Source organism: Manacus candei, unplaced genomic scaffold (assembly GCF_025592945.1).
Source record: "Manacus candei isolate 608988 ecotype Guabito, Panama unplaced genomic scaffold, ASM2559294v1 h1tg000076l, whole genome shotgun sequence".
In the NCBI taxonomy this organism is placed as follows: Eukaryota; Metazoa; Chordata; class Aves; order Passeriformes; family Pipridae; genus Manacus; species Manacus candei.
The window spans coordinates 6318649-6345660 of NW_026138124.1; the positions used below are offsets into that span (position 1 = coordinate 6318649).

Genomic DNA, 27012 nt, shown 5'->3' on the forward strand with positions numbered 1-27012 from the left:
GGATTGTCTTTATTCTTGCTGAGTGTGTCTTCACGAGCTCTGTGCAGGCTTGTGTCCATTGGTACTGAAATAACCAGACGAAGGGAACTTTGTTTTGCTGTATATTTGTCATTTTCATGATTTGAAATTACCAAGAAACAACTAAACTGGAAAAGAGATTACTCCTATTAAATAATTCTGTTACATGACAATGTGATGATTTCATTCCAGTCGTCACTGGTGAATAACAACTTCATTTCATCTGAAAAGGTCAGACAGGGCTTACATAAAGGAGGTTTATCCAGCACCTTACTATACTTTTAAATGTATTTCTCAGCAGTCCAGTGAAACTGGTCCTGAAATTTATGTTTCATCAACTCTTTCTCTGTTAAACAGGATGAGTTATCATGTGCTGTTGAAGCCTGTTTTCCTTACCAAGCATTTTTAAAGGAGAGCAGATTTTAATGGAAATACATTGAACATACATTTACATATTTTCTTGTAGCTCATTTTCTCCAGTTTCTGTTGTTTTCTGCTCTGTGAACACAATTCAGCTTTTTTGGCTTCTGACATTTCAAGTATAAATATTCAGCTTAAAGATTTTCTGACAAAGAAACTCAGAGTATTATGGGGGTATTATTATTATTATTATTATTGATAATCTGTGCATGGGATATCCTACCACACATATGTCTGCATTTGCAGTGCATTAAATGCATCATGAGTCAGTTGTGTTGATATTTTAAGCTTTAAGTACTGTGCAGTATCAGCAGGTGAAGATTTTCTTCCTAAATTCCAAACAAGCATTGACAGTGCTCTTTGAAACCCTTCAGCTGCTGATTCACACAGTGCAGGAAGGATTTCCTTGACTTTTAAATTGGTACTTATTATTTCCAACTCTTCATTTTGGGGTCTAATTCAAGCAACAATAAATACTAAAGAAGACTAAGCTACTTCCAATGAAAAGTCAACTGTGAACTGGAATTTGTGTGGGGTTTTTTATCAACAAATTGTTTTTTTTTTTACTCAGGTCGAATTACATTGTGTCTTGTCCATCTGTTAGAAATTGTGTTGTTTTAAATAAAGCAAACTAATGTAACGTCTGCAAAAGTTAGCTGAGGTTAGTGGGTGTTACATGCAAAAAAATGGAGCAAAGATAAACTGTTTCAAGTCAGATAAACATTTCTAATAGTACAGTGTCCTTTCAGATTTCGTGGCAACCCACCTAATCTGCTTCTGTGAACTTCAAGAAAGCATTGCCAAATGTGCAGATAAAGGATGAAAACAACCATAGATTAGAGGGTTTAAAGAGTGATTTATGGGTTGGCAGTGAGAGTATCCCTGGCACTGAGCACAGGAAAACTTGGCAGAAGGTAATGTGGGTTTAAGGATGAATAGGAATTCAACTTTCCTAAGTGCTTTTAAAAAACAAAAACAAAACAATTAAAAAAAAATAAACACCACAGTAAACCCCCAAGCCTCCTATCTTGGTTCTTTTTTTAAATAGCTGTGGATCTGTAAATATTTATTGGTTTGAAAAGGAAGAGTAAATAAGTGATACTATCCAGCACAGCTGTGTGTCTTGATCACAGTGTTACCATCACCTGAGATTATTTCAGACCAAGGGAGCAAATGTCTCTTCACAAAACAGAAGGTGGGTTTTTAGTAGACAGAGCTAAAACTCCCTCCTTTGCTGTGCCCTTCAGTGTGCAACTTTGGGCTCTGGACAGGTCAGATAATGTTGGTCCAGAGCCCCAGAGGGAATAGTCACAGCTGTATTTCTCACCTGAGTGTGTGGGGAGCTGGCTGGGTTGGGGCTTTGTGGAAGGAATTCACTGGGGCTTTGTGGGTAAGTATTAATGTAGTTTTCAAGTACATGGAGTTGTAGTTAGATAAGATTTCTTACTCCCTCAGAAAATTTCAGTATATTCTTATTGGAGGCAGAACAGTATGAGTGACCTGTCTCATCTATGACAGCACTTCCAGATGTTAAAAAAAATAGAAAGCCAAACCCCAAAACCTGAGTTGACTTTCCCAGTTAGATTTCTGAGTAGTACTGAGGAGGCTCTTCGAGATCTGCTTGTTTCATACACAACTGGTAAAGCAAATAGTAACTGTGCAGTGAAATGTTCTTTCTTTCTGTCCTTTGCAGACACTGAAGTACATTTCAAAAACACCCTGCAGGTACCAGAGCCCCGAGACTGTGAGAGAATTCCTCATTGCAATGAAAGGCCATAAGCTGACCAAGTAAGTACAGGTGTGCCTTTGAACAGAAGTATAAACTCATGGCAGTGTAGAAAAACTGATCCCCATGTGCAGTGTGTGATAATCTGTCTGGTTTTAATGCATGTGTTTTCTGCCATTGTATAGATACTCAGCCAAACATCTTTTCCTTCAGTCATTAATGCCTACATGAATGAGGATTTCCTTCAGTGGGCTTGTGTTTATCAATGTATTTCTCAAACAGATTCTTGTCAGTATATTGATTTCAGAATGGTTTCACATGGTCCAAGCACAAAGAGCTCATAGAGTGTTTTCTGTGGAAGAAGTTGGAAGTTGTAAAAGGGTTTTGAATGCAGTAAGAGAACTGCAAACCCCCCCCAACTCATCCTTGGTTTGTTATTATCTTATTTTTATGAATGTCCTTAAGCAAAAATGTATTCATTTCTAAAAGGCAAAATAAGAGCAATAAGCAAATAAATTCCTGGGAAGGAATAAGTAAACAAAAGTATAGAAGTATGGGAAAGAACATTACTCTTAATTTTTATATGAATCTGTGAACCCCAACTGCTGCAGATCATCTCTCAGGGTTGGACTCTCTTCTTGAGTTTAGGAAAGTAAGATGTTTGTCTTTTCTTTATGTGCTGTTGGTCCACTCATATTTATATAACATTTATATTTACGTACATTTCAGTTACCAAAATATTATGTCAATCAACCTTCCACCCTCCCTCTGCAGTTTCTAATGAGGCTGAATATACAGTTTGTTCTTATTTGGGGAATTTCTGCATAGAAAATAAAAGATTTCCTTCCCAGTTACAAGGAGACTCAAAGGGCATTTTCCCTCTTTGGCAGTGGTGTGAGTGGCTGTTCACAGTGCTTGAAACACATAATCCTCTTGAACCTCTGTGCAGAGTGTGAGTGAAGCCTGTTGTAAACAGTCAGACCCAAAGGAATGGAACCACTTGGCCACTTGCTTGGAGAGCTCCAATTGCTCATCTGATTTCTAAAGCAGAAAGAACTCATATTTAGCTGCTTCTAAATGACTCCTCCTTCACTCCAAAGGGGTGGTTTGTGGTTTATTCTGTGTAGACACTGACTGTTTTTCTTCCCTGCTGGAAGGACTCCCGAGGAGTTTATCCCCTGGGAAAGAGGCTTTTATTAATTTGGTTGTATCACAAAAACAGTGATACAGTGAGAACATCTGGAGGGTGCAGTGCTACAGGGCAAGTTTTTTACCCTGTCCAAAGCAGAGGAAGTTGAGTAGAAAGCAGATTGTCAGCTATTTTGTTGACTTTCAGTGCCCCCTCTCTACAAACAATCACTCACATCCAGGATATCAGCAGCTCTGGGGCTGCTGGAATTGCAGACATAGGAGTGCTGGTACTTGGAAGCTTTGTCATGGATATTGGAACTGGGCTTGTAGTGCTTGCTTTGGTAGAACTAAAGTTGCCAGGTCAGTATGTCAGTGTTTAGTCCTCATTTTATATAGCAGGATACTAATTTATGTGGTGGGGAAGGTGTCCTAATTGTTTTCTGACACAGAGGTATTGAAGCATGGAGAAAATATTCTATTATAAAAATACTGCTTATTATAAAGACCTGGTGGTATGGCAGTGAAAGTGTCTTAAAACTGGGAACAAACTATTTCTTGAGTAAATAGTGAGCATCCTTCATTTCTGGTAATGTGAAACAGTCCTGTTTGAAGTGAAATAGGCTGGTTCTGTCTGTGCAGGGCAGCAGTTCAGGAAGGCACCAGCAGAACAATCTATCACAGCAAAAAGGCAACAGGAGTCAGAAAGGCAGAGTAGGATTTTTCAGAGAAAAAGTAACTGAATGATGCAGGTATAAAAGTCCCACCAGAAGTCAAAGGGTTTATTTTTATTTAAAGCTCATTTTTAAACTTCTTTCAGGTAGAATTTGTCCAGAACCTTGGGGTTAACTCTTACAAAAAGTCAGGAGAGCTCCGTTACCACATTAGATACCTTGACTGCAGCTGCTCCCCTGCGTGGGATCTGCAAGACTGGAGTACTAAATTATTTGAGTCATAACACAGAAACTTCTAACTACAAAATCTGTGTCCCATGGTGCTGAGATATTTTGTAGAAGATCTACCCAAATATTCACCTTCCCACTCCTGCTCATTCAGTGAGCTGGAATACAGCACTGCTGCAAAGGCTGAAATAGTTACAAGCTTTAAATGAGTTTTTTGACTATTTAATTTTGTTATGGATGCTAGGAGGTACCTTTGTGTTTAGGTATCATCCTCTCTGTCCTTTTTCTCTGAATCAGTCTGTAAGCTAAGCAAGAGGATTATTCCCAAGTCATTTCCTCGTGCATAATGGCAGAAGGATGAGAGTGAACAGCCAACCACTATTTTATGTGGCAAATTTATTCTGTTTATGGCTTATCAGAACTCACATTGGGTGGTGATACCTTAGTTTTGTGAGCATCCTGTACAACTTCTGCTTTGTTAATATCTTTGTCATCTGGTCAAGAACTTGCCAACTCTGCATTTGCCATACACTTTACAAAATAAGGAACAGAATTGTTTAGTGTGATCCTGACACTTTTTTCCATCTTCTGATCTTTTCCATTCAGACACTTCAGTTTAGAAGTGTCAGAGCCCATCTGGCAGCCTCTTCACACCAAAACACAGAAAGCATATGGTGTGCAATTACTATATAGTGCACTTTGTGTTCAAACCACTTAAAATAGTAATGCCTCCAAGGAAATTTTGAACTACCCCTTGGTTCATAACCAGGGTCATTTCAACACTGCTCTCTTGTTGAATAGATGAAAAACTAAAGGCTTTGATCATTTCCATTCCGTGGGATGGAGGTGGTGTTTGTATAAAAGACTTCACTAGAGATTTCATTCCAGCTATCTGGTGGAGAGCTTTCTTCCCTCTGAGAGGAAAGAACCTGCAGTGTTTGCTCTCCAGGACCTTCCTTGCATGATCTCTGTGATGACCTTTCCTCCCACGAAGAGTAATGAATTCCAGAGTCTGTCTTTGCTGCTTCCTTTCTGGGTAAGGCACTCCAAGATGGGCTCTCTCCCTTAATCTCTTAGCTGGTCAAACACTGTCTGTGCTGGTAACAGCTCTCTGAAGGTACCTGATTTGATTTAAGATATAGGTATATGTGTTAGTTGGTGTCTGTCCTCAGACAAATCAATCTGGTTGAAGGGCATGACTGGCTAGAAACACCCCATCCTCTCAGGCTGCTTCCTCTGCTTTAAATTCCTCTGCCTCTAATCAAGGAGGAAACAATTAAACGGTGTCTTCGAGCTCATAATTAGGCTCAGAAACTTCTTTTCTAATACAAGGACTTTGAAGGTAAGAGAGGGATTTGCAGCCCTACCTAAAGCCCCTCTGGAGGCAGGCGGTGGGACGAGCTGCTCCCCCTGCTCAGCGTGTGATGACAGCCCTCGGCACTAGGCTGTGCTCGTGCATGGGAGAATTCCCAGCGAGGGAAGGGACGCCAGACACCATCCGGAGAAACAGCAGCGATTGAGGCACAACGGAGCTTTTAATCAAGGGAATTCTTATTTTTCCAGCCCTCCTTCCCCAAGCCTGCAGGACTGACCGTGCAGGATGCGTGCCAGGCTGCACAGGAGAGAGCTGATAGCACTGTGCTGGCAGATGTGCAGCTCCTGTAAAATCACCTCCAGTCATCAGTTACTGCTGATATTTGCTACTCAAAATACCAGGTTAACAGACCAGCATCCGTTTTCTGATGGGTTTTTCTCGTTAGTGTTACAGGCAGGGGAAAAAAAAAAACACAACACCTAAAAGGCAAATTTTAAATGTAAATACTAACGTGTGCAAACAAACCTTTCAGAGTCGTTTCAGAGAGCTGCCTTGCTACATGGAGCAAATTCAAAGACATCTAAACATATATTTCACTCGTATAGTAAGGTTTGGTAAAGCACAGTTTTCTCCACGGTTTTTTATCCATTTCATCAGTTATTTTGGTAAAATTGAAACTGTAGAACTGAGAATTTTTTTTTAATGAAAAACCTCTGAACTGACAGTGAATTTTATTATTACCTTGTTGAGGCCTCAAGCTTTGGCTAACACTGCAGTACAGTAAGCCATGTTGTACTTGGAAATACAGTATGCCACTAGCAGCTAATTTTCCAGTTTTTCTCCCTGGAATGGCTTCATATTTTGTAAGGTAGGGGGAGTGGAGTTGCATGAAAAGAACATTTATTAAGCTTGAGCTCTGTAATTATGGTTAAATGAAAACTGGCTCTACTTGTGCTTCTTCCTGTTACTGATAGCCTATCTTGGATCTAATTTTGGAATAACCAAATTTCCAAGCACTGCATATTACTATAATTTTAAAAAAACTGGACAGAAACATTGCCCTTTTTGTCTTTAAATCAACACAGTCAGGGAAGTGTTGAGCTGAAAATCCGTGATACTTTTAGAAAGTATTTTCCCTCATTCCTGCCAAAAACTACAACCTCTACAATATTAAAGGCTGAAGGATTTACTTTGTAATTTTTGTCTCCTCCAAAGCTTTCCAAATGAATATTCAACAGCAAGTCAGGATGATGCTTGGTTAACAATGGCATCATTTAATAGACTTTACAAAGGCTTTTGTGTTTCCCTCTGGATTGATTGGAAATTAACCCTCTGATCTGGAGCAGTGTGGCTCCATTTTGGGTTTTTTTGCATTCAGATAACCACTGTCAGCCCTCAGATTTCGTCCTGGAGAAATGTCCTGGCTTGGAATTGCAGAGAGCACTGTGATTTCACATTTTGGGGCTCCTGTGATCTGGGTTCAGATGTTACACACGAGTTGCCGTGGTCGGCTCAAGGCAACTCTGAAGTATTTTCAGCAGTAATAAAATCCCTGGTTATGTATACAGCTGTTACTTTATGGTTTTCCTAGCAACTATAAAACATACATTCCTGGGGTTAAATTTGCCTCTGCACAGTCACAGATGTTTTAAGGGAGTTTCTTTGTAGCTCTGTGTGCTGTATCTTGGCACTGATACTGTAGATCTCTTACTAGAAAAGCAGCACATGCTTGCTTATGTATTTATGTACTGTCTAGGAGCTCAGTAGATAAAAGATGAGCAATACCAAGATACCTAATAGGAGATTTTGGTTAAAATATAAATGCTGCAAGAGTTTGCTCACTGCTGATGTCATGGGATACATTTTGCCTTTAATTTCCACAACAGAATTTAACTATTTTTATTATTGTTTAGAATTGATGTACTGTAACAACGTGCTGTCTGTGCTGTGAGGGATGTTAGACACACGACAGTGGGGTTGTTATTTTGTCTTTTAGGAGAACTGTTTTTTAGAATTACACTCTTGTAACCCTCCATCCTCAGCTCCTACAGCAGACACCCTCCCCTCAAACACAGACCTCAGACCCATTTTCTTGCCCATAACTGCACACATTTTTGTCTCCTGCAGCCTGAGCTTTGTGTGTCCCCCAAGCCCACTCCACAGCATTTTGCCCTCAGCTGGAAATGCTGATCTTGGCTCCAGCTGAGTCCCAGAGCTGCTGGATGTGGCCTGGAAGCAGGAGGAGGCTCTGCTCAGCCCCACAGCAGTAATTGCCATTTTGAGATTTCTCACCAGGCAGGTCCTGTGCAAGTCTGTAACACGGCCCATTAACTCTGATTAGTGGAATCTTGCTTTTATGTGAGAAAATTACTTTCAGCTGTCACTCATCTTTTGTATGTATTCTTCTCTTGAAAGAGCAGCTTTCATGTTCCAAACTGTTACTAAAATCCAGGCAGTCCAGAGAAAATACAAATATGTATGTTTGGGGGCAATTAAGCTGAAAATATCCTTCACCTTCTGTTTAGATGAATGGGAACAGTTACCCTTTTTATTTAATGAGTGTCAGTGTAACAGGCATTCCATAGAAAGTGTGAAGATGAATTCATAGGAGTTGAAAAAAGTTAATTTTATTTTTTAGATTTAAGGGAGCACGAACTAAATTCAGGCTTATGTCTGTGCCCATGGCAAATACTGCAGTCAGGACTGATCCTGATGCATGTTCAGGCTTGCAGTTTGCCTTCCTTAAAGCTTGTTTTTGATGGAATTGGGGTTATTCAGGTTCGAATTTGTGCCTGTGCTGTCAAGAAATTCCAGGTACACAGAGACCCTGATCCTGGCAGTCAGTTTTTGGTGTCAGTGTTAAAAAGATCAGTGCGGTGGGTTCTGAGCTCCAGCTCATACCACATATGCTGCTTTGAAGTGTTGAGGGCTCAGTAACCCAATTTTCTATCACACCAATGAGATTTAGAGACATTTTTTGAGTGTTTATTTCCAGGGGATACCCAGATCCGTGGCCTCCTGGTCACTCCATTTGTGATGAGCTGGAAGGTCAGAAATTGCCCAGGGGGAGAAGAGCTGGGACCAAACCATCCAGAGGGTCCCCTGGGCTGGTCTTGGATCTCACACTTGGGGTCCATGTCTGTGTTCTGGGCAAACAGCAGGAATTGCTGCTCACATGGAACTCCTGAATAAGCAGAGATAACCCTTTGTGTACTGCACACACAGGCTTGATGTTTCTTAAATAATCCTGGGAGCTGGATATTTACTGAGCAGAGGAGGAGAGATAAATGCTACAGTTCTCTGTTGCAGGAGGAGCAGATCTCCCCAAACATGTGGTGTACCCACGTGTGTGTCAACATGTTTGACCACATCTTCAACTACAATCAGTTCTCCCTTTGCAATCTTGCAATGTTTTTCCAAAATAAAACAACTTTATATCTTCATTATCAGAACAATGTTTAGGTAGAGCAGCAAGTAACTGGCCTGGTACCAACTTTCAGGTGGCAGTTACTGAATAGTTGGTTATTTCTCTGTGCCTTTGGATTCAATCTCGATGGAAATAAAACAAATAGATTGCTTACATCGTAATTATGTGTGAACATGGCTAAAGGTTGTTATGTTTTAGTGTTAATTAGTGTTCATGCTACACGAGCACCTTCATTTATGTAGCTTTTGGGGTTTTTGCACCCTGCTGTGAATTCCTTTGTGTGATGTTCTGCGTCAGTTTTTTCCAGTAGGGAGCTTTGCTGATGAAAAACAGGCATGAAATTCTTCAGATAACATATTTTAATGATTTGCAGGTTCTCTCTCATTCTTCTGTACATATTTTTAAAACTGCAAATCCCCTGAATGGTGCCACCCTTGCTGAAATGATGTGTTTGAGATCCCTTTGGCCCTCCTGTAAAACTTACATCAATTCACTGAGTTAGAGTGATGTTAATGCTTATAAGCAAAAGGTCTTTGAGAAGTGACCTTTTTTATCGTGTTCTGTATTTCTTGTCTTCAGGAAACATGAACAATTTCACTAATTGATTGTTTTAGTCACGATGTGTAATTGGTTTTAATTTATTTCTGTTTCCTGCTCTGCCAGTGATCTTCCTGTGATAAACATGATGGAGCTCTACCTGCTTTAAAATACCTCTGGATAAGTCAAGTTTGCATTCTTTAGCTCAGGCATGAAATGGCTTTGGCTGTTTGATTCAGTTTATTTGGCTTTGAAGTTTTGTTGGCGAGAAATTTCAGAGGTGCTGCTTTGGAAAACAAGAAGATGAGAAAATTTATTTTATGTGTTCTTTTGTAAGATTCAAATAATATGCTTTGTCTGCAGCTGTGGTGGAGCTGTAGGATTGAACTGGGATGTGTTTTGCTGCAAAAGAGAAGAAAGACTTGTTTGAAAAGGCTCTGATCTCAGAAATGGCATGTGAGTGCAGTGCAGTGAGAAACTTGTATAAAGTATGAATTCATTACACAGCCTGTCTTTGTAAGTAGGGCTCTGGGAGGAGGAGGAAGTCTTTTACAAATAGGTGTCCTCAGAGAAACTTCTCTGTTTCAGAGGTCTGGAAACTGAGGCACAAACTCAGGCCTGGCCAGGGACTAAAAAGCAAATAACACTGAAAGCCAGGACTGGAGCACCAGCTTCTGCACCTCCATCGAGTGCTCCAGGCACTGAACCAGGCAGTTCCCAGCTCTTGAGGAAAAAGCACTAAATCTTTCATGCATTCAGCTGAATTGGCCAGACTTTTGTACAGTGAAGATGGTATTTAATATCTTTACCCAGCTCTGTTCACTTCTACGTGGGTGGGTTTTTTCTCATTGACTCCCTAAATGACCTGCTTTCAATTTTAAAGGATTTCAGTGCTCGTCTTCTGTCATTACTGAGGTTTTATATCTGTCCTTTCATTAGTTATGACAGTAGTAGATGGCAGCAGTTATAAATACCTCATCTCTTTGACAGTAGAGCAGCCACGAGTGGTGCTCTCAGCTCAGAGTTAAATCGTGCCATGCTCTCCACAGTCTCATGTTGTAAACATCAACCTGCCAAATAGGTCTAAGTGATTAGCAGGGGAAAAAAAAGGAGGTGTATTCACTGCTTCCCACCAGTGGAAACATATTTGGTTTTCACCCTCGATTATCCAAAAGCAAAGCAATCCAGTAATAAGTAAATAGGAGGGTTTCTTTGAGCTTTCTGTTGTGAATTGTTCATTTAAAAATCGCGAGCTTTTCTTCTGAAGCTGAAAGTCGTAATTGAAACTATTAAAATGATTTTCCAGCATTTATAAAAAGGATGGCAGAATAACTCAGGGACTAGGTGGGTCAATTAAAAACTGCCTTTTTTTTTTTTTTTTTTTTTAGGATTTTGGTTTTATTGCCAGCAGGTTGGATCTAAAACCGACAGTCAGCGTGTCATCTCTTTGGAGCTGTTTTCTGTTCTTAAGGGCTGTGATTACACATCACAAAACCCTCTGGTGTAACAAAGTTTGGTATCAGCAGAGCAGTTGTCTTTGCTGAGCCACAGTCCCCTCTCTTCTCCTGTTCCCATCACTGAGTCACTTGGAGTTATGGGCATTTTAGCTGAAGAGGGTCTGTTGGATCATCCAGTCTGTGGCAATACAGGATTTCTCCTTCAGGAGACATCAGCCAGGAAAATGTGATGCCAGTGCTGCTCATTCTGTGTGTTCAGTGGGTAAATGCAGGGCCTTATTCTCTGGGGGTCAGCTGTGTGCTGCTGAAGTGCTGAATTCAGTCTCTGGACACGTCCACGTGTGTGAATGTACGACCAGAGCAAGGCATTGCTCCTCACAGGCTCCTCCTGAGCCCCTCGGGCTTTGGTTGTGCACCAGTGCCTGTCCCTGACTGATGGAGGGCTGGAGTGCCTGGTGAGGGGGTTGGATTTCAGGGGCAGATGCTGTCAGAGGCCATTTGAGCTGAGATGGTGTCTCTGAGGTGTCTCCAGACACACAGCCATCGCCCCGTTGGTTGTAAACGCCTGCGAGGAGTGATCTGTGCACTCTCTTGAAAGCCAGAAGGTTTCCTTTCTAAGCAACCCACAGGTGCAGTAAACTGAGGGAAAACCCTTCAGAATTGGTTTCAACATGCATCAAAGATGCCCTTTAAATAGTAATAAATTCCAAGATTTAGTTCTTCACAATTGTAGTTTACTAATAGTGGTCTGTTTGTATTTACTTTGTGTTTGCGACGGGCTAAAAGAATAAGCAAGTTATTGCCATTTGGCTGATGGATTGTAACTTCTTAGGTATGATAATTGTTCTTGTGGTTGTGTTCATAACAGAAGAGTCTCTGATTTCTGATGAGTTGTTTAGCATCTCTGCACAGCCTTAACAAAGTAACAGTGCATGTTAATTAATGCTTGTACAGTAATGGTCTAAATGTCTCTGCTTGCCACCTTGGACTAGAGGTGGCAACAGCAGCCTGTCTGAACACACAAGAAAATACTGTGTTCAAAACACCCAAATTATGTCGATTAAACCACACTGCAAACCCAGTCAGAATTATTCCTGGCAGTGGCATTTCATGCCTAAGTTATCAGGAATGTATTTGCATCACACCAGTCAGTTGAGGGGATCCTCAAATTACATAGTAATGTGGATTGTCTTACACTTTGCTTTTAACCAGGGCAGAAAAGCTCCAGCTGCTGAACCACAGGCCTGTGACGGCAGTTGAAATCCAGCTGGTGAGTAACAATGGCTCTGACTGTTCAAAGCTTAAATGGAAGCAGCTTTAACCTTGAAGATCAATTGAATAATTACTTTCTCATGGCCAGTGATTGAATATATCCCTTTATGCACATCTTTACATCCACTGTTTCAAATCCACTCAGCTTCCTGTCTGAGACCTCCTTAGAGACTTGCCCATCTTTCTCTCAGACAGATTCTCCACCTCTTTTTTGCTTCAGTGTCACATGTTTAAAATGCTTAATGCAGTCATTAAAGGTTAATAACTAGAGTATTGCAACTAAGATTATATTTAACCTGGGTCTTTTTGCTGCTGCAGCTCTGCAATCATGTACTTCACTTTTTGACAGCTGCCATGACATGGTTGTTCTGGTGGCAGAGTTCTGTGTTGCACTAAAACCAAACGTGCTAAAAAGAAATTAATGACTGATAGCAAATTGTGAGGAGTGATGCAGAATGAGATATGGATATAAACAGACTTCCTCATGGAAAGTAGCCATTGCCAACCTGTTAAGCATAATTCTGGTGTAAAGAGGGATTGTCACTAAATAGAAAGAGATGATTATATTCCAGGAAGGATCTCCTTAGGAATCCAAACCCCCGTGGTAATAAAGAGCTTGTTATAATCAGGATATTATTTCATTGAAGATCTCTTGCATTAAGAACATCTGTTTGCCATCTTAACCTGAAACCAAAGCGAGGAGTAACAGGATTGTATTTTGCTGCAAAAAGGGGAAGGATTAAAGAGGCACCAGTAGGACTATTTTTCTTCTGTAGCCACAGAATAGGGATTATAACGCTGAAGGCGTCTCTTGGAAGAATGTTTCTAGCTGAGGAATTAATGCTGTGTTTTGTGACTGAGGAGATCAGTGTCAATCATCAGCCCAACCAAGAACATTAGGGCTTCATGAGCTCTGCTTAGGCACTTAGTCATAAGCCATGATGTGGAGCCTGTCTCGTGCCTTTGTTAGCCTCATGTGCTTAGACACAGATTTATTTTATTACCATAGACAGTTTCTTTTTCCATTTAAATGCAATAATCTTCTGCTGCTTTCAGGTGACTGTATGGTTTTGTTTGTGTCTTCCCTCCTCTCCTTGTTAATCCTCCTTAGTTCCTTATTATCTTACCTACCCATAAAATATTGAAAATAGTTTGCTTCTGTGTCATGTTTGAAGTCCAGGAGGTAAATATAAGAAATTTGGGCCTTTATATTAGAAGTCAGGTTTCTGTAGAGTGTCGTACTTTGGATATTCCAAGGTTTGTAGTGTCAAAGTTAGATAAAACTCATTGCTAAAACTTGCAGAAACACAGACACGAGATTTGAGTTCAGTGGCAGTTCATTATTTATCCAGAACCTGTCCCTAATGGTCAGTTGTGAAAAATGTGATATTCGTACATTTGGGGATTAGCCTGAATTTCTGTTGTCATGGAGGTGTTGGGGATGTACTTACTCCTGTTCCATTGCAATTCCCCTGTAATTCCCAGGGCTGGTTTCTCCAAAACTAGCATTACAGGGATCTGAGTTGGCTGGGTTGTTAACACTGTGTTAGATGAAGCCTCCCCGAAATTGCAGTACATTTACTCCCTCATCAAAGTGCATCAAAGTCTTCTGAGCTCAATAACTGCTGGGAAACTGCAGAGTGGTTCATTTAAGTGAAATCCAGAGCCTGGGAGCCTCAGCAAGGAAATGATTTTGCTGTTCAGTTGCTGTCTTGAACCATTTGGGGTTTTGGTGAGGACAGGGGAAGGAGATTGTAGCAATCACTGAACACACCAACCCTCTGTCTTCTGTGAGTATGAAATAACTCAGAGCAGGGGAGGCTGCTCTGTTTGCCTTTGATGTCCGTGGGGAGAAGATTATCCACACACAGATTTCATGCAGGCAAGTCAATTCACTGCAGCTGATGGATGGGAGACAACCTACTGAGAAGTGAATATTAGGGTCTAAAATTGCCTTGATTCTCTTTCCACTGAACTTCCCCCTGCCTCTTAAAAGCTGTGAGTTGCTCCTGGAGTTGAATCAGAAATAAATGATGATGAAAGCTTCTGACCGGTTCATTTAATGCAGGCACATCAGTCTTCTTTTTAAAAAAGCTTTAAACAAAATGCTAAACAAGCCATATCTATCTCTCACTTCCTCAAAGAGTTTTGATGTCTCAAACTCCTATTCAGTGTTGCCCGTCCATGGAATGAAGACAAATTTACCTGACAGGCTTTTAATTGCTCATGTGACAGGATAGGTATATTTATTGTTGCTTTTTTGCCTTTCCAGTTTTTTAGTTTTTTACTCTCCCTCTACGAAATTCCATGGTTTTAGTTGTATGCAAATAATAAATCAGTTTTGATAAAAATGTATTTAAGCTAAAAACCCAAATTTATGTTGTGATCTTTTGATCCCAGGGTCTTCTGTAAGTCTTTTATGCATAAATTGGTGCCATTGTCCGTATTTGTCTTTTCCAGACCGTGTGCCAGGGTTTATTTTCAAACAACAATAGCAACAAAAGGAGCATGAAATTCTAATTCATACCCCACAGGGTAAAACACTGTACACACTGCAGCTATCTTGACCTCCTGTTTTAATCTTTAACATATGTTGTTCCTGGCTCAATAATTCACAAAGGAGGAAGAAAAAAGACACTGATGTTCATCTAACCATGACAGTGGTTCAGCTTTGCTTGGTGCTGAACTGTGGTGGGGTTGAAGATTAAGCATCATCTTTTCTAATGAACAAATTACTTCTCTCAGAGTGGAAAAGTAGATTTTAATTCTGTGCTTTTTAAAACTGGATTTCCATCTGTCAGACCAAACAACCTTGTACCTGTGTGCTCTGCATAACCAGGCTGGCAGATTCTCTTTTATTCTTGGCTAGAAAGTAAAAATGTAAAGTATTCTTCTGGAAAATGGAAGACCTTAGAGGATTTAAACATTTTATTTTCTCAACAATATATTCTGCTTCCCACTTGGTTAATTAGCTCTGAGGGACATTAATCCAATCATTCAGTCTTTCACTTTATTTCTTTTTTTATATGTTTTTTTCCTATTAGTGTGTTAATGCTGAACAATTTCAAATTACTGCTCAAAGGAGGAAATAACAGTCATTTTCTCATCAAACATCTACCTCCTACACTGGAGTTAAATTATGTGCTTGATTGCTTTGGAAGTGATCAGAACCCCTATTTCCTTTATTGCTGTATTTACTGTTTATTTTTTAAATAGAACTCTTGGCTTATTATTCAAATAAACAGTAGCTTTTGGCCCACAGGTTGTTCTGCTCTGCGATGCTGAGGTTTGTTCCCCACCAAATATTACTTGTCCTTCAGACAGTTCCTGACTTCTTTCGTTACTTTTTGGGGTTCTTTTTGGGGTTATTTATTCTTCAGCATTTACACTGTGTCCTCCTGTCTCAGGAGACTAAACAAAATAAACATCAGCATTGAAAGCTTGAAAGAAGCACAGCAAGGACGATGAGGTTTCTTATACTTGGCTTTTATTTGGGCAAGCAGAAAAGGTATGGTTTTAATTAGGAAAAGCGTGTTCCAAAGTGTTTGTCCTTGTTTCACCAACTAAAAAAAAAAAACCTACACAATTATGTGTGTGTATGTCTGTGTTCATATTTTGTGCTTACATTCGTACGTGGCACTGTGAAGGTACAGATTTGCACATTTAATTTATGAGCAAACACTTTAGTCTTTGAAATTATCTTAATAGACTAGCTGTTACTTTCTGATTTACCTCCTCCACAAACCAAATCTTTAAAAGCTTCTGAAAAATGACTTTCTGCCCTGAGAATTCACCAGCAGGTCTCGACGTGACTCAGCGCTTAATGTCATTCTGCTGATTACGTCCTGATTTGGTAATTATGGTTGTTTTGTTCCTCTGAGAAGTTCAGGCATAGTGCTCCATTTAAAAAAGCTCCTGTTAAAATGTGCAGCTGGGAAGGGCTGCGTGGAGGCAGTAAAATATCCCACATCCACATTTGTTTAATGAGCACAGCTCTGGTTCCCAGTAGTGGTTCCGTTATGGAACGAGGCATCTGCCAGGGCTTCGTGCTGCACTTGGAGAGGGATTTGTCTTTGCATTCTCTTACAGCAAGATTCAGGGATGGAGGTCAGATGCCTGTTTCATTTTCCAGGGTTAGAAAGCCCATGCACAGATGTATCTAGAGAGGAAAAGGAAAACTGGCATCATTTTCTTGAGCTATTCTCCATTTAGTAAACATTTGCCTCATTTTAAGCTTCAAGTCCAGTTAAGTTAGTTGGAGCTCTTAGATACTTGAAATTAAGTCCAAACATAAGCTCTGGCTTAACAGTTGTATGCACAAGGTGCTTAAGCAAGTGAAAAATTGGTTATTAGATTTCTAAATAAAAGTACCATTGCTCTCAAACATGAGTAGAACTGTGGCTTCAGCTGCCCTCTGAATACTTGTATATATTGCACAGTTCTGAAAACCTGGCTGTTTTTATCAATACATTATCAATAAAGTAAGAAGCAACTCAGGGTACCCAGGCTTGAAAGGTAAATATGAGCTGCAGAGGGAACATGCCCCTTTTATTTTTAGCTGTAGGAATTTTATGCCAATTAAGTTCCCAAATAAGGTTTTCTTGATTCCTTCTTTGGTTGTCTTGTAGATTGTATTGTGTAGAGCATTAGCTCTATATTGTTCAGAGGATTGGGGAACTGAAATGTGAAAATTGCTTCCTGTATGAGTATATTGCAATGGGAATTTAATAACTAACTGTTATGAGTTTGGGTGAAATAGAAGTTATTAGTGAGGCCTGACTTGACTGAATTATCTCGACCACATAGTTGCATTTCACAGATAATTCATCCTGTGTGTATATATGAATGACACTGATGTGCTGTAGCATTTGCTACTAAAACCCTGGAGTTATTTTGGGATAGTTTAGACTTGAATGTAGTGACTTGGGAATTATTTATTACGGAAGCCACAGAGCTGCCACAGCTCACTGCCCTTCCCTGTGTTCACTTCCAAAACCCCCCGCTCAGCCCTGGGAAAGGGACATGCTTGTCTTGCTGCACATCAGGGTGCTTTTTCTCTATAAATTGTGTTTCTGTAACACTGCCCAGTTCTGTTACTTGCCCAAATCCCTGAATATTGAAAATAGGTGGGTCAGCAGCACTTGGGTTGACGAGACCCTAAACTTTGCACATGGCACAGTGTGTGAGGGTGAGCTGTTTCCATTTGGGGTGTGTGGCACTGCCAACATCAACATCTTAGGTCATACACTTACTTCAAACATTTGCATTTTTGTTTTCCTTAGTATAAACTCTGCATTCCTGACTGCTTATGGTTTGAGTCTGTTGCTTGAGCAGTTTCAGCCAAGTGCAAGTTAGAGGTTAGCAAGGCTTTTTGTTAGATATTTTTTTGTAGGTTGGTAGAATGCTTGCTAGAAAAGTAGGTACTTGGATACAGTCGTTTCATTTTGCCTGTTAGGCTTTTTCTTACACATAATTTCTCAGCACCATCTTTTCTAGTACTATGGGTAGCATTTTGTCTTATAGTTGTAAATCAGAAGGCTGTGAGAACATCTGTTGAACGCAGGAAAAGCCTCTGGGTGACCTTCTGTTCCCCTTGAGATCTGTTTTCCTTTAGGACAGTTTCATTTGTCTCTTTATCTGCATGCTGTCTGTGCTTAATTTTTGAATTCTGCCTTTTGACCTTCTGCTTTGCTGCTTCCTCACTGCTTATGTTTTCAAAAGTCAGGCTCAGGCTGGTTTTTTTCACTTCCCTAAAGACTGAAAAAAAATGATTTTTATAGTTTATGCTTTTGATCCTTTGAACTCTTGAATGGTATCACAGCAAAATAGCACTGGAACATCAACCTGAATAGTCAGCTGTGTGTCCCTCCTGCCAAATTTGTATCTTTTGGTGGTTCCTGATGTGAGAGCTGGTGGAGAGGCACCAAGAGGGATGAGCACTTGGTGAGGCTGATGCAGTAGTTTAAGGAATTACCACTTCCCTCTGGCAGAGGTTAGGGATCTGTCAGCAGAAGGGAATCTGGAGCTACACCCCCCCTTCTCAGAGCAGTGTCTGGCATCTTGCTTTAAAGATGCTTTTCTCAGTTACAGCACCGGAGCGTCTGAAACACGAGAGCCTATTTTCCCTCATCAACTCTGTGCTAAAGTGTGATTCCTTGAGCTGCCAGGGCAGTCACCAGAGCTCATCTGTCACTGTCCAAGTCGTGTCTGCAGTTTGTCAGCCGGGCAGGGCTCGTGCTCAGCCAGTACAAATGACATCAACGGGGTTGTTCGTCCTGGGAGTTGGGGCATTACTCATTTGGAGTGATGTGCTCACTGAGGAACATGCAGGAAAACAGTGATTAGATTCTCACATAAGTATATTCTGTCTTAAATAAGAGTTGGTGCTGATCTAGAACTCAGTTTTCTGTTTGAGTTTTGATTCTGTCCTTGTGTTTAACTCTGTCTCCCTGAAGCAAGCACCTGAAGGAGAAAGTGTTCAGAGAAAAAGAAGGGAGAGGGGAGATATAAATAGGGAAGGATAAAATTAAAATGGGTGGACTTCATGCCATCCAATAAATCAAATCTAAACTAGTCAAAGTGCCATTTTTCTGAAGATCAGGAAGCAAAGGGGGACACTGGCCACTAAGAGCTCAGTCATCCTGCCTGGAATGATATTGCCTGTCCAAAGCATGTGGGCTGGTTCTTTGTATTTTCCTGCTGCTGTGGGGCTGTCACCTTTAAAATTCAATGTAACAGTAATTAATAACACTATAATCCAGTCTGAAAACCAGGCTGATAATCCTCTTAAGAAATTTAATAGCATAGGGCATCTGTAGAGTAATGCAAAGTCAGCAGGATTGGTACCTAGGAGTGGGTGTAACATACTTTACTTTATCATGGAATCACAGAACCCCAAAGTGGTTTGGGTTGGGAATAACCTGAAGGAACGTGCAGTTCCACCCTCCCTGCTGTGGAGAAGGACACCTTCCACTTCAACATTTCATGGTATGGTGTTGATGCTCCAAGGTGTGCTGGTCAGGCTGCTGGAATGATCCCCTCTGGATGCAGCCCGGCAGCAATCACCTGACCCCACTGCAGCAGTTCTCACAGAGAAGGAGGATTTTTAGTGTGTTTTTAGTGTATTTTAGTGTGTTTTAGCACATGGAGTACAGTGTAGCAGGTGGCTGGAACAAGAGCCAGGAGTGTTGTTCAAGCCAGTGTCCTACAGTAGTTCTTGAACTAACAGTACTTGGAAAGCCACTCCACAGGGAATTTCATCCTTTGGTCGGGGATGGTCCCCAGAAACAGTCATTTGCAGATGGATATTCACTGTCTGCCTTTTGCTACATGAGTGGATTTGAGCTGAGTGCACTTCCACTCAGCCAGGATCTGTGGATAATGCTGATGAACAATGATCAGACTGTGCAAAGAGGGCTCGTAGGACTCTGAAGAAAAAAAACAAGTTAATTGAATATACCACTCAGCTTTTCAGAAGGCACGATGCATCTGAGTAGCTGACACTTTATAGCTGGAGCTGATTAAACCTGCATTGACTTGGAACCATAATTAATATAAATCACTGCTCTTCAAAGGACATTTTAAAGGACTTTGTAAAAAAAAGAAAACTCAAACCCCACAATCCTAATTGGTTTCATTTGCGTTTGAAGAGTTCTTCTGACTTGCTTTTCCAGTCCTCTGACAAGCTTTTTTCCCTTTTAACAGCTGCCTATAAATTAGGGCAGTTGTTTTACTGGTGGCAGTGATATAAGAGTTCCCACAGCTCCACAGTGGGAGTAGGTCCCCAATTAATCTCATGGAATCACATAGTTGATTTTGTGACAGCAAATTTTGTGTTGCTCAGAGCTTTTTAAATGCCTTTATACCCAGGAATCTCCAGTCTAAGCAAATTCCAGTAAAGTGTAGCTGCTGGAGGATTAGGTGGTTTCTTTTATGGCCTGGTTACTTACAGTCCAGGTGCCAAGGTTCAGGGAACCACTCTCAGGATATCTCATTTCAGTGCTCACATGAAAGCACAGGAACTTGGGAAAACAGGTCTGGAAGGTAGGTCTGAAGGAGACCTGAATGAAAAGCCTGGCTCAAGACATGGATGTGTAGGTTGAGAGAGACTTGAGGAGAAACCAGGGAGGAAAGGTTGTTCTGAGCATGGTGTGTTCCTTGTTGGAAGGAAAGCAGGGTCTCATTCCAGAGTGCCAATTGTAGTGGTTAACAGTGGAACTCTCCTTTCTTTTTTTTTTTTAAATATTGCAAGAGTTCTGCTTTGTAAAATGCTTTTGTAATGAGCTCAGACTGTATCTTGCCTCCATTGACAAAGTATTTCCCGATGAGTTGAGCTCTACTCTTTGGAGCTGAGGAAGGAAGTGTGGATTTAATGATGACAATGGATTGTTTTTTGACCTGCAGATGGTAGAAGAAAGCGAGGAAAGGCTCACAGAGGAGCAGATCGAGTCACTTCTCCAGACAGTCACGAGTATTCTTCCAGGGGATCCAGAAGAACAACAGAGAGACTCGGCAATGGCAGTGGAAGACAAAGGTGACCAAGCATAGGAGGCTTCTAGACCAAAGCTGGCAGCAGTTTCAGAAGAGAATCAGCTAATACTTTTCTGTTTTTAACTTGATACCGGTTTAATCCTGTACTGGACATAGTTGTAAAATATATTACCACTTTTATTACTTGGAGGAGGTGGTGAGGGAACCAATTGTTTACAAGAAAGCACAGAAAAGGACACTATTGTTTTGGTGTTTTGTCATCAACAGGGATGGCAGTAACTGAGCCTGTAATGGAGCAGCCTGAGAAGGCATGGGGCACAGGATCTGAAGCTTTTGTAATTTTTCATTACCCATGTAACAGCTGTACATTTGAATAGGCCCATGTACAGCTGGCAGTGTTTGAATTATCACAGCAGTGCTATAATGATAATTGCTTTCATAAGCTTTGGAATTGCCCAACTGCCTTTCAGAATAGGGGCTGCAATGCAAAGCCAACTTCTGGGGCTGTTTGGTGAGCAAAACAGAGAGAGGTACAAGAGCTGCCTGGGGTCTGGCCAGGCACTTCCAAGGAGGCTTTTGGCATCACAGAAGTGAAAGGATCTGTTCTCAAGGGTGTCTGGCAGTCCCTCCTCAATAACAGAGAGATCCAGATCACCAGCTAACTCAGCAAATTGCCTCTGAAGCCAGGGAGTTGGGCCAGTTTACAGCAGAGAGGCTCTGGACTCAAATCTTAAAGCTCTGACTAACAAACAGCAGAATATTGAGGGGTGAGGTGTGTATTTGCCCTTTGAACATTAATTCCAATATTTATACACAGACCAGTCAGTCCTGTGGACGTGCTGTTGGTGGTGGAATAAATGAGTCAACACCGAGGTCCTAATCTGGTTTAGGAGAATGAGAGTCTGTCCTGGATGAGGCAGAATTTTCTGTGTGCTGAGCTTTTGTCTGGTTAAGGATTTCAGGATCAAGTGTTTAATGTTGAAAGCCTTGATGATTATAGTAAATCATTTGTGTGTGTGTATATATAGACACATAAAGTCAGGAGCTACCATGGCACTGCTTTATGTTATGGCTGCAGACCATTCTTTTGTAATTATTATAAGGTACTGGAAATAGAAGTAAAATTTTAAGTACATCCTGGGAATTTTGTGAATTGCAGACAAGATATTAAGACCTCAAATCAGATATCTGACTTTTTTCCCTCCTCAGGTCTGTCATGGCTTTATTTTGTGTTTTTATGCAAAGAATTTACGCTTTCTGAGCTTTAGTTGTGCTGTATATGAAAGGGACTGATAAAGTCCCGTGTCTGGGGGATTTGTGATATGTGTTTCCATGGTATTTAAGCTTCTTTGATGTTTGGAGAGGAAAGAAAATTATTGGAAAATGTATTTGTTGCCTCTTAAAGATAATTTATCTTATATTAAATGCTTTCCAAGGCTGGAGACTAAAGGTACATTTTGACTGGGTAAGTGTAGTACAAGAGGGGGAAAGTCCTCAGTGGTTTTGTGAATACATCAATATGTATTTTTCTCTCTAAATGTGCAAGAAAACAAGAAAGATAAGTGGATTGTATCACAGAATGACATGCAATTAATTTTAAAATTAGCATTTTTATTCACAGCAGTCACTGATGTTGTTTGACATGCTGCGGCCTTGGGCTGCCAGTGTTTACATTTTTATCTGTCCTTTTCTAAAATTAGGTTATTGAAGTGTGTTCTAAACTTATAAAAAGCAGATGGAACCAGATCACAAGTACCCTTAGCCAGCAGGAATGTTTTAACAGATCCCCGAAGCTGGATGCTCCATCCTGGGAATTGGTGGTTGGTTATCATCAGGGGTGTTTGCCAGCATCCCTGTTCTCTTGATGTGTGGGTATTGTACAAGGTGCAGGAACTCATTCATTTGCTGTTGTATTTAACCTTTTCATCAGGATCAGTTCCAGATGGATACATCTGTTGAATTCATGGATCATTTGTTGAGACTCAAAGATGCATAAACGATGCATAAATTTCCCTAAAAAATGCAATACTAAATGACATTTGAAAGGATCTGGGATTTTGACATCTGCATTACATCAAGAAATGATTTTTGGATCTCCAGTCCGTGCTCTCTGTCACTGTAAGTCCAGGGGGGAGTTACTCAGGCTCTGAGGGCAGGTTTGTGTTGTGTTTTTCACTCTGGTCCATGTTGGAAACCCAAGGTCAGAAATGGTTTATGGAAAGCAAATGTCACTTTGCTGCTGTGACACCATTTTTCCAGTGTCTTGCATATTGCACAAAAGCCCTGCCCCTCTCCCAAAGCTGCTTTTTGTTTCCTTAACTAACCAGTTAGACCACAATAGATGGACCCTGTGACAGTTCTGGTGGAGGAGAGGAGGCAGCACCAAGAGTGGCTGATGCTCTGGGGGTGCAAGAAAGGAACGTGTGTGTTGGGCACTGAAAAGCTCAGTCCCTGCTTTTTGTGAAGAAACACAGTCCTCAGCACCTTCTGAATGTTTAAGGAATTTATATTATTTTTACTTTTCTCATTTTTTTTCTCTCCTCACTTTTATTCTCTGTTGTGTGTTTGGGTTTTGGCAGATGAATGGCTTTGCCCAGGGCAGCTGTTGTGCTCTCAGTGGGAGAAAGGGGGAACGAGCTGCCAGAATTCCTTTGCTGTTGAGATGCTTTAAAACACCTGGGGTTTCTCTTTTCATAAATTCAAGCCTGAGAAGCCCAGATTTCTTTGGCTGGAGAGGTTTTATTAGAAGAAGCTTTATTTTATGGGAGGAGGAGGAGCTGCTTCTCCTACCTGGCTGTGCTCTGCTGCTGGGCAAGGGAAATAGAGATACTGGAGACAGATGTCCACAGGGAATTTTGTGGAAGATACAGGAAATCCCTCCTGATATGCTGAGCAGCTTGGGTAGAGGTCAGGCTGTGGCAGGGCTGTGTGTGTGGCTGTGCCCACCACTAAAATGCAGAATTTGACAAGCAGGGAGCAAACTGCATTTGGTTTGTGTTTGTATGGCATGTTCAAGGTGAAGTTGAACATGGAAATGGTGTCCATACACGTGTAATTCATACTTTGCTCTTCATCCCATTGGAAATACATGTTTTTTCCAACTGATGGTTGAAGGGGGAGGACTTGGTTGACCCTGTCTGAGGTGGGAGGTTGGACTAGGTGATCTCCAGAGCTCCCATCCAACCTCAGCATTCCTGTCAGTCTGTTTTTCCTTCCTCCCACTGTGAACTCAATCTCTCATTAAGGACTGGGCTGCAGCAGACTGGGAGTTCCTCCCTTGTCCCCCTTCCCATCCATGCCTTTGCAGATGGGAGTTTGAGGCTCTGACAAAATGCAAATACTTTATTTCTGGGATATCAGCAAAGAGAACGGGACAGACTTGAAGGATTGCAGCGGGATTTCGTGTCGTGGCTCTGGGTTTATCAGTTGCTTGAGGCCTTGAAATGGGGGTTTATGGAGTTGCTCCATGTGAGCAGCTGAGTCTGCTCCAAAAGAGGCTCCTCTGGTGTGAAGGATGTGTCCCAGGATGCTGCTGAGATAAGGTGGTGTTGCAGTTTTCTCTTGAATTTTGCTTGGTTGAAGCAAAATTTTCTCTTGAAATTTGCTCCATGGGCCAAATTAATCAGTAGTGCCTCTCCCCTGCCTTAAATTTGGCCCAAAACTCCTGCACTCTGGCTGTGCTGGGCCCCTCTGCATCCAGCCACGGGTGAATTATCCCAGCCCAAACTGGGATCATTCTGGATCCCAGTTTTTAAACACACACATTTTTATTCTGTATTGCATTTTCTATGATGAAACTTTTTATTGCCTCTGCCTCCCTGGGGTGGCAGCTCTGCCACGTTTGGCAATGTGCAAACAGCACGTTTGGAATCCCAGAAATTGCCTCGCTTCCTTTGGCACGACATCCACTTCCCTTGCCTTTGGACACAGGCTTTGGAAGCATCAGTCTCAACTGGGAGCTACTGTTGTTTGAGTGACTTATGAAACACTTCAGGCTTTGGCAGAGGGGAGTCAGGAGAGCCTGTGTGCACCTCAACCTGGCCAGTATCAGGCTTTTCCTTCTTTTCTTTTTCATTTCTACCCATAACCAGCCTTTTCCAGCCTGTTCTTGTCCCAGCTTCCGGAGCAAAGGGGATACCAGGCTGTTCCAAACAGAAGGAACAGGAAGATCTTCCATGCCTAAAAACTTGTCAGGTTTTTTGGGGTTTTTTTTGGTGTGGTTTTTTTTTTTTGCAATATTACCAGTTGGTCTCAATAACAGCATCTGGTCCCAGTATCTCTCACTGATAAGGACATCTGTGGTTATGAAATGTTCCTGGTAATTCAGAGGGACTCAGAGAAGTGTCTCAGTTGACTCCTCCAGTGCAGGCAGGCGATGCTCACACATTCACCACACAGCAGCTGCCTCTTCATCCCATAAAACAAAGCCTTACATCTGAATCTGAGTGACAACTATTGTCCTTTCTGGATGACACAGTGACCAGACAGGCATTAACCCTTGGCTCCTGCTGTTCCCAGAGCTCAGTTCTTCACCCTTGGAGATTTATTCCCTTCCTGTGGATGAGCAGTGCTGGCTGGAGGATGCAGTGTGTGAGGAGCCAGCGTGGCAGGACAGGTGATGAGAGATACCCATGGATGGCTGAATGGAGCAGCACTTGGGGAATGAGGTCCAGGTGGAGAGGGGACTGGATTGCAGGGTCGGTGTTTGCCACCTTGAGAGCATTCCATGGGGTCCAGCAGGAGAGTTACACAGTGCCTTTGGAGCTGGACTTGATCAGCCAGCTCTGCCACCAGCCTGTGGCCTCAGGGAAGTTGTTTCTCTTCTCCCTGCCTTGGTTTCTTCTTTGGCCAAAGCCCTCGGGGGTGACAGGGGTGATCCATGGGCTGGGCACTGCAGGGCTGGGGGTTCACAGCCCCCCAGAACCCTCAGGGTGATCCGTGGGCTGGGCATGGACAGGGCTGTGGATTCCCAGCAAGGCTGACCCCTGGAGTGCTGCCCAAGGGCCTGTTTAACATTTTTGTGCATCCCCACGGATAAAAGAGCCTTTTGTGCTGACAGCTGGGAGCTGAGGAGGAGGCTGCAGCCCTCAGCTTCCCTGTGCTTCGGGAGCAGTGTGTGGGTGTCCATGACGTGCTGCTGTGACCGTGAGCCCATCCTGGACACGTGAGTGTCCGTCGTGCTCAGGGCTCTGCTCCCAGCTGGGCCAGCCCTTCCACAGCAGCCCTGACATGACCATGTCCTTGCATCTCTGCAGTGGATGCTTGGAGGTTGTTCATTACAGGGACAGGAGTGTGGAATTCCACAGGGCATGGAGCTGCCAGACATCCCAGGAATTACCCCACCCCGAAGGCACGTCCTGCGTGTGCTGCACAGCGTCCCCATCGCTCGCGGCAGAGGGAACGGGGAGCTGACCTGTGTGGGGGAATGACTTCCTAAGGAAAACATCTGTGCTCTTGAGTTGGGCACAGGATCAAGTCTGAGGGTGGGGCTGAGCCATGGAGCCAAAGGAAAGCATTCCCTTGCAGCCAAGCACTGGCATCATAGGGCTGATGGCCATGTCCCCTTGAGGGGACAGCCACGATCCCCAGAGCAGCAGTGCAGGTAATTTATTTAATGGTGGACAGAGGGTCATGTTTCTTCAGGAAACATAAATTGTACAGGTTTCTCTTGTGTGTAAACTGCAATTGTAGGAGCAGACCCTGAGCTGGGGCGCATGGATGTTGCTCTCTGGACCTCAGTGACATGACTGTCACATGTGCCAGAGCATTCTATAACTCAAGGAAAACAGGGAGGGAGCAGCACTCGGTGTTATCCCAGGGAGAGTTTGCAAAGGACAAGCTGGGAACACCAAAACTGGCCTTTTTGCATCAGCAGGGGGCTGGTGTTGGTAGGGAAGACCCAATTTGTGTCCTGAAGAGAATGCCACAGTAAAGCTGTTGATGTTGGGGATGTGGGCAGGGACATGGGAAGAGCAGGGCAGGGAGCAGGCAGCTGGAAAGCCACCAGGAGATAAAAGAGTGGTGAGTACCAAAATGAGCAAAGAAACTCTTCACTGCCTGAGAGAGCAACACCTTCACCTGGGCAGCAACAACCTGCCCTGGGGATGCTGGTCCTTCACCACCAGCTTGATAACCCAACACTCCTGATGCTCCTCTGTGAGATCAGGGAATGGGATCCCTGTTCCCAGGTGAGATCCTGTAAAAGGGGAGGTGCTTTGGATCAAGAAAGGCAGATTGTCCTTGGGGTGTTAAAGCTCTTTAAAACATTTTAACAGCAGCTTGGATGCATCCAACTCCCACACACCCCCCCCCAGAGGAGC

At 42.2% G+C, this 27012-nt stretch overlaps 1 protein-coding gene across 2 annotated transcripts in view; it reads left to right on the forward strand.

Moving 5' to 3' along the window:
• The window catches only part of CRCP (CGRP receptor component), a 53981-nt gene that overhangs the window by 7182 nt on the left and 19787 nt on the right, over window positions 1-27012 (forward strand). For both annotated transcript variants that reach the window (XM_051809771.1, XM_051809772.1), the window contains exons 4-6: window positions 2132-2226; window positions 12143-12200; window positions 20606-20735. In XM_051809771.1, coding sequence (XP_051665731.1) covers window positions 2132-2226; window positions 12143-12200; window positions 20606-20735 — 283 coding nt within the window. The remainder of the gene's footprint in view (window positions 1-2131; window positions 2227-12142; window positions 12201-20605; window positions 20736-27012) is intronic.